Genomic DNA, 8,565 nt, shown 5'->3' with positions numbered 1-8,565 from the left:
TACACATGCATTTATAATTTTATCCTCTGTAACTAAAAAATACTCCACGCTAGATTCAAACTAGCATTTAACACCTTAATTGATGACTAGGCTAATAGAACATTTTAAAGTTTAGTTAAATACTCCACACTAGATCTGAACTTTTACAATTTTTTTAAAATTATTATTAATTAATTTCTTTAAAAAAATTTAAAATGATTGAAAAACTCAATTTAATTTCTGGAAAAAACAAAGCAAAGTTAAAAAAAGACTTTCATTTTTATGCAAATTAGCAAATTCAGTACTTTTCAATATTTGCATTTCTTGAAGTTCTTCAAGTTGCAAAACAAACAAATTATGATAAGTGCTACAAAAATAATAACAATAATACAAGGAATGAAACAAAGCACAAAGTTTTAAGGGACATCTTTAGCAACTTACACAAAATTTACCTAACCTACAGTGCTGCTTCTTCATAGCTTCACTTCCACATCAACCCCGGCAGGAAGGTTGAGCTGCATCAACGAATCGATCGTTTGCGCCGTCGGGTATAGAATATCGATGAGGCGTTGGTGTGTTCGAATCTCAAAGTGGAACCTTGCGTCTTTGTGCACGTGTGGGGATTTCAGGATGCAATAGATCCTCTTCTTGGTCGGTAATGGCACTGGTCCCATCGTCTTGGCATTGGTAGTCCGCGCGGCATCCAAAATCTGCTTGCAAGAGTCCTCGATTAAAGGGACCCAGTATGACCTGAGTTTAATTCTGATCTTCTGCTTAGGTGCCGCCTGTGGAAAGAAACACGAATAAGAATTTCCGATATAACCACTGGAAAGCAAGATCAAAATATAATCTATTTAGACATAATGCTATTATCTAGTGCTGTTCGTCAACCATCAGTGGAACCACATGGCTAACGGCAAGCCCTGTATAAACTACAGTTAATCGTTCCTTAAAAAGATGCAACCACTGACCCCCAATTTATTCTTCCCTGTACTTTTTCACAACAAAAACATTTCTAGGCAAGCCCTCCACGGACCAGCTAGATGCCAATCGGGCCAAGATTAACTCATTATATATAATCAATAGCATACTTTTATCATCACAATATGTGCAAAGTGAGGAGAGCAATAAAACGTATACCGTAATTCATTCTTCCTCATACAGTTCGATAATGAAAACAATTCTATGCAAGCCTTCTACGGACCATCTCGATGCCAATCAAGCTAAGATTACCTCATATATAATCAATAGCATACTTGATTATCACCATAAGTGCAAAGACAGAACAGCAATAAACTCCATAGTTTAACGTTTGTAAAGTGCCTCCTGTGGTCGGTCCGTGAGCACTAACAAAAACCCGGAAAACCACTAATAATGACTTGACATATATTAAACTTTTTACAGAAGCTACAAAACTGCAACAAGGAGAAAAAGAACCTTAAACATTGTCACCTAACCTTCTAGTAGCATCCATAGAGTCATATTAGAATATAGCCGACGAATTTCCTTCTATCAATGGTTTTAACGACATACCCTATATTTTCAAAGGAGTATTAAGGAGAGCACTTATATTATCATTGATGGGGATATATCATATTATATCTAATATCTTTTGCAGTGAGGTTAACTCCGGAAATAGAACTTATTTGACAACACGATTTTAAACAAGTTTCACTATTTCAAATACATACCTTGTCTGCTTCTACACTAACAGATGAAGTAGGCATCTCAGAGCCTCCAACCTGCAAGACAAAAATCATAAGAATGGAATATTGAATGTCGAACTAAGCTCACTTTTTTTCTCACATTTCATAGCAAACAAACAAAGAATTTATATAATGGTAAGGTTCATTTTCTTCTCACTTATCATAGCAAACAAACAAAGACTTTAACCCAATGCACTTCTAAAAATTCAGTCCCATCAACACAACAAAGACTTGTTTTTTTTCAATTCCCATATCTTTTTTCAATGAACCAAATTCATCAACACAACAAAGACTTGTTTTTTTTCAATTCCCATATCTTTTTTCAATTAACCAAATTCACCTAAGTTCAGTTTTGGTGTTCAGGACTTCAAATTTGAGTGCCAAAGAAAATCAAAATAGGCTCATATGAACAAAACAGAAATGGGAAAAGTTCATCTTTCTTTTCCTCATATTTATTAGCAAACAAACAAAGAATTATCCATATGTACTTCCAAGAACTCAACCCCATCAAGGCCAAAGTCTATTTTCTTTTCAATTCCCATATTTTCTTTCGATTATCCAAATTCAACTAAGCTCACTTTTTGGTGTTCAGGGTTTCAAATTTGAGTGCAATAATAACAAAACAGAAATGGTAAAAGTTCTTTTTTTAACCTCACATTTCTCAGCAAACAAACAAAGAATTAACCAAATGCACTTCTAAAACCACAACCCCATCATACCCAAAGGAGAAACGGCCATGTTTTTTTTTTCTTCAATTCCCATTATCAAATTAAACCTTTAAACTAAATCCCAAAATTCTCCAGAACAAAAAAAAAAGAAGAAGAAGAAATAGGGAAAATTTTCAAACCTCAGGTGTATCTTCCAAAGCTTCAGGAGCAGCAAAGATCTTGGTGGTGGATTGTGAATGTTTGAGAGAAGAATTGGGGAGCTTCAAGGGGTTGAAAGAGAGTGGTGAAGAATGAGATAAAATAGTGAACCTTGGCTTGGGTGAAGAAGTGTTTGGGATCGTTAAAGAAGGAAACAGAGTTGAAGAGATTGTTGATATCGCCATTGCAAAATTTCAATAGGAGAAAAGGGGTGAGAGATTAGAAAGGTAACGGAAGCTGTTCGTAGGTCAGTCACAGTCTCACCATTGTTATCCAAAGTAATTCTCTTATTCTTTTTTCTTTTAAATAAATATTTTTTTTCCTTCAGGTTTTCCTATCTGGGCTATTGACAAAGCACAATTTTCCTGGCTCTTAAACTTTGGGTAAATTACACATATAGTCATCTAATCAAAAAACACTTATTTTAGGCACCAAAAGGAAATTTGCAATTTATGCACTCACCTTACATAATTTGATCATTTTCGTAATTCTAATAAATCCCAAACCAAAACCTGAAATGGATTTTTATTTTAAATTTTGATTTTCCACCAAATTACATTAATTTTAATTTTCAAATTTCCGTTTGTGGTTTTAACATGAGTAATTAAAATGATCGAACTATGTAATGTGGGTGTCTAAGTTGCAAACTTTTTATGGTGCTTAAAATGAAAATTTTTTCTATAGTTGGGTGACTATCTGTATGGTTTACCCTAAACTTTTTTAATGTCGAATTTAGAAATTTTTTCAAATTTGGTTTATATGATATGTGTCACTTTAAGATTATTCCATATCGATCACGTAACTTTTTTTATAAAAGTGTAAGTGGATCCCTCCCTATATTAAAATATTATATTATGTCGGAATATAAGATTATGTGCTAAAATCTGAAATTACTTTGAATCAAAGGTACCTTTGTGCTTTATTTAAATAAAACTCCAATTAAATATTAATTACTTCAAAAAATAATGTATAAAGATAAATTTAGTTCCTTAAAATTTAATTAAATTGCTTACTTTTTTACGGAAAACTAACTATTTAACAGTATTGACATTAAGCTCACATGGCATTTTATGTATACTTCACTGCTCATAAGGATAATTTTTTTAAAAGTTTTTGTGAACTTTTTAAATTTTGTTGATTTTTAAATATTATTTATTTATTTATTATTTATTTTGAACTTTTATGAATTATACGTGAACTGCTACATTAGTGGTCACATCAAAACCGTAAAAATGTTAACATTTAGTCAATTTTTTGATAAAAAAAGCAACTTAACTAAATTTTAAAAATTGAGGTCCAAAATGACAAAATAAATAAATATTAAAAGTTAAATTTATCTTACAACTCTCTTAAGATTTAAACCCTTTCAAAAAAGTAAACAAATGAGAAAACAACGAAACAATCTTTACAAGATTAAGATGTTTGCTAGTTAAGCACTCATACAATAAAAACACTTGAGCTGATAAAATACAATGAAGGCTCACAAGTGTATAGAAGAAAAAGATGAATTTAAGCACAAAAGGTTGGTAAAAAGAGTTCTTGATCTTTCTTGATAGTTCTTGATCTCTTGTAATCTCTCTAATTGTTGTAGAGGCTTTGGAAGTTTGTATTTATACCCTTAATTTGTAACACCTCTAACTCGTCTCTGACGCTGAATTAGGGTTATGGAGCATTACTATACAAATTAGAAGAATACATTCATTTAATAACAATTACTTAAAACTTATTACAAACCTATCAAACAAATACATTTGGGCCTTAAATCGGGCCTTTGAGGCCCTAAAAATAGTTTAGAAACAATTCGAGACTAATTTGAAACAAATCAAAAAATTTAGGAAAAAGTAGCAATATTTTAAAATAGGGGTCACACAATTGTGTGGGCAGGCCGTGTAACATAGCCCAGACCGTGTGATGCTCGAACAAAGGGACACATGGCCATGTCCCAGCCCATGTCTTAAACCGTGTAACTCACAGAGTTAGGTCACACGGCAGTGTCGCAGGCCGTGTAACTTTTTGACTTGAAACACAAGCCCGTATGTGTTACATGGCCATGTAATAGCCCATGTCCCAGGCCGTGTGCTCCATAATTTAACCCAAAAAATAAGCTCTTTTAAGGCCAAAATTTACCTAATCATCTACTCCAATTGTGCATACATTCAATAGCCCGAAACATCTTTCAAACATGTATAAACATACCAATTCAAACAACCTATTTCAACTAACCAATATGTCATTCAAAGACATCACATTTTAACCAAAACAACTTCAATCAAAACAAGATCATATGCCACATCTCAAGCACCAAAACAAAATCCATTTAACTACTTAATGACATCAATTATAACCATTCACATATCATTAAAAACATAAAAATGACCATATTTTTCAAATACTTAATGGTGACCAAAAGGCTTAAACTTACCTATGTAACATCCCTAACCCGTATCCGTTGCCGAAACAGGGTTACAGAGCATTACCGAAACTTTCAAAACATTTACAAATAAATCATGTCAATCACTGTTCTTTTTCTGAAATTATTCATAGCGTCCCTTAAATAGACCTTCGAGGCCCAATATGAGCATTAGAATCGAGTTGGGACTTAATCAGAGACTTTAAGAATTTTTCGTTTTCTTCTCTCTCTCCTAGGGTTTCCATGGAATATTTTGGGGAAGAAGATGATAAAAAATGATTTTTATTTCTATTTAACTAATTTATCATCTTTAATAAATTTGATTTTCAATTTAGTCCTTCGCCTTTTTCTAATTTTCCATGGATGAATCATCCAAAAATATCTACTAACTTTTTATTAATGGTCTAATTACCATATAATGACCTTAAGTTTTGAATTCCATAGCTATTTGATCCTTCTAGCTACTAGAATTCAATTTTTGCTTTTTATACGATTTGGTCCTTCTAATAATTAAACACATAATCGATAAAATTTTCTTATCAAAATTTTCACATGACATTTCTATCATATTACGAACCATAAAATAAAATAAAAATAAAATTTATTTTTTAGCTCAAATTTGTAGTCCCGAAACCACTGTTCCGATTTCACCGAAATTGGGCTGTTACAGCCTAAGCATTATAAGTCTAAGATACATTATAAGTCTAATATACAAAATACATACTCCAAAGATATATTCATACCAAAATGTTCATTATCATATTCAACAACTACCATTACACTAAAGCCCTTTACATGCCATTTATAACCTTGGCCAAAATAACATAAAAACTACCGAAGTAATTGTTGGATAGTAGGATAAATCTCTGGCAAGCTTCCAACCGATTGAGCTTTTGATAAGCTATGAAACAAAGCAACACAACTACATACGTAACTAGTACTTAGTAAGCGCGTAAAAACTAAAACATAACTTACCCTTCATAAACTCATTTTATGATATATGCATAGCATCATTACCATACTCATATGTTTAATACAATCCTATAAACATCACCACATTCACAAATTAGTAAGTTCATGTATATTACATATAAGAATTCAACCATTTCACAAATGAATCTTTATGAACATGACATCCTTCACATAATCGTTTAATTCCATTCAACTCATTTGCATTCATCAAGTTTATTTTTCATAAGATTATGAATAATTATCCAATTGTATACATACCTTGTTATAAACCTTTACTTACCTGTTGAACTATCTAGAATTACATTGGATACTTGGGAATGCTTACACATGGTGTGCCTTTCCATATAATCGTAACCTTTCCTTTTCAATAGTGCTCGGACAAGCTGTGAAATGAGCTTGCTCACATGAGCTGTGGGTCGAAATGTTAGCTACACTATACTGCTTACACAAGCTATGGAGAATCTGTAACAAATGCAGGACCTCAGCTGTAACACCCCTCACCTGTATTCAATGCCAGAATAGGGTTACGAAGCATTACCAGACTTATAAATCAATTACACATACATTTACTCATACGTTTTCAAGTTTCAAATAATCATCATTCAACAACATATATATAATCCCTAATACAAGCCTACGAAGCCCTACACAAGCATTCTGAATGGTTTGGGACTAAACCGATAACATTGGAAACTATTGAAGCACTTAGAAATTTTTTGCTAAAAACAGGGGACACACGCCTGTGTCACAAGCCGTGTGGACATTCGAAATAGGAGCACATGGCCGTGTCCCAGCCCGTATCCAACCCTGTATAATTCTCTAACTTAGGTCACATGGCTAACACACACGCCCCTGTGCCCTAAAAATGGCCTTATACGCTCGTGTGCCAGGTCGTGTGCTAGGCCGTGCTAAACCTGTAGGGTATACTGACTTATGCCACACGGCCAAGTCACACGCCCGTGTGTGAGGCCATGTGGATCATATTGACTTGGTTTCTATTTCAACACCAAGGGACACACGGCCGTGTACATGACCGTGTCTCTACTCATGTGGACAAAAATAGGCTATTTACCAAGCCATTTTTCCACCCAAACTTGTGCACACTTGCGCTTAACCAAATGGCACTAAAACAAGACATAAATAGGCATTAAGTCAACCTCAACCAATCATTATTTATACCATTTCAATACCAACAATATACAAGACACACAATATCCCAATATGCCATCCATTTCATACCAAATTTCACATACTCAAACATAAAAAATGACCAAACTCAATTATGCATTATTTAACCTATGGTTCAACCGAGATTTCCAATGCCAAATCGTCATCAAATCATTGTTGAACATATCCGTAGTCTCGTATTCACATTAAAATACATTTATAATGAAACTTATTACATATGAACTTACCTCGAATGTAAAAACGATGACACGAGTTAACTAATTCGAAACCTTGTGCTTTCCTTGATCTAAGTCCGTATTTCACCTTTCTTGATATAAATATAATCAAAATTAACTTACTTAATTATCTCTATTAAATTTAGTCCAAAACTCACATTAAGGCACTTTTACACATTTGGCCCTAATGTTTCACATTTTTTACAATTTAGTCCTTATTTCATAAAATCACAAATTCATGCAATTCACCCAAACCCATGCTAGCAAAATTTCAATTAATTCCCTAGCAGCCCATTTTTTCAATTATTTCACATTTTAACCAAAAAATTTTAACATTTCACAAATTAATCCCTAATTTACATTTTCACTAAAAAGCACTTAACAAAACTTGTATAACTATCATCAAACATTCATAATCTATCATTAAACATAAAAATACTCATGTATTCATCAATGGAAACATCTAAAATCTTTAACAATTTTGCAAAATAGTCCCTGGGCTAGCTAGACCTAGTTGTAACGATATCAAAAACATAAAAATAATTAAAAACGGGTTAAAAATGCATACCTAAATAAAGAAGAAAAGCTTGCCGAATTTCAAACCCTAAAATTGGTTCTTTTCTTTGTTAAAATCAGTTGGATGAAGAAGATTATGAATATAATGGCTTTTGTTTTATTTATTTTAAGTTTAATTATCAATTAACAAATATAACCTTAATTAATCATACTAATTTCAACAATACCAATCTCTTAAATGTCCACTAACATACTAATGGTCTAATTACCACTTAAGGACCTTAAATTTAAGGTTCTATAGCTATTTGACACCTTTAGCTATTAGAAAATCACGTTTGCACTTTACGCGATTTAGTCCTTTTTATCAAATTAAGCATTCAAATGATAAAATTTCTTAGCAAAAATTTCACACAATGATACTATCATGCTGTAGACATTAAAATAATAATAATAAATAATTATTTCGACTTCGAATTTGTGGTCCCGAAACCACTGTTCTGATTTGACTAAAAATGGGCTATTACATCAGCCATTGGTTGAACATTCAAAACAGTACCCGAAACATGAAATCCCTAATGACATGTCATTCGTATCTTAAGAATTCTTAAGGTTCAAACGGGATCATTTATCCATCATTTAATCAAAGCATCGATATATTCATATAACCAAGTCGGTTTGTACTAACATAATATATCATATAAATAATCAAATTA

The 8,565-nt window shown here is 32.5% G+C and overlaps 1 protein-coding gene across 1 annotated transcript; it reads right to left on the bottom strand.

The window, feature by feature from the left end:
• Window positions 1-239: 239 nt before the first annotated feature.
• Window positions 240-3,008, bottom strand: LOC107886298 (30S ribosomal protein S10, chloroplastic). Its single transcript, XM_016810202.2, has 3 exons — window positions 2,533-3,008; window positions 1,671-1,721; window positions 240-764 (listed from the first exon to the last, which is right to left on the bottom strand). The coding sequence occupies exons 1-3, from the start codon at window positions 2,734-2,736 to the stop codon at window positions 453-455; spliced, it is 567 nt and encodes a 188-aa protein (XP_016665691.1). The 5' UTR covers window positions 2,737-3,008; the 3' UTR covers window positions 240-452.
• Between the last annotated feature and the right edge of the window lie 5,557 nt (window positions 3,009-8,565).

Source organism: Gossypium hirsutum, chromosome A11 (genome assembly GCF_007990345.1).
Source record: "Gossypium hirsutum isolate 1008001.06 chromosome A11, Gossypium_hirsutum_v2.1, whole genome shotgun sequence".
Classification (NCBI taxonomy): domain Eukaryota; kingdom Viridiplantae; phylum Streptophyta; class Magnoliopsida; order Malvales; family Malvaceae; genus Gossypium; species Gossypium hirsutum.
Note: the sequence above shows the minus strand (reverse complement) of the source record. Positions and strands in the feature narration are given on the sequence as shown.

Coding starts and splice junctions, on each gene's coding strand:
- LOC107886298 (XM_016810202.2), bottom strand. CDS start 2,736: ATGGCGATATCAACAATCTCTTCAACTCTGTTTCCTTCTTTAACGATC. Junction 1,722..2,532: donor CTTTGGAAGATACACCTGAG/GTTTGAAAATTT, acceptor TTTGTCTTGCAG/GTTGGAGGCTCTGAGATGCC. Junction 765..1,670: donor TTAGTGTAGAAGCAGACAAG/GTATGTATTTGA, acceptor TTCTTTCCACAG/GCGGCACCTAAGCAGAAGAT.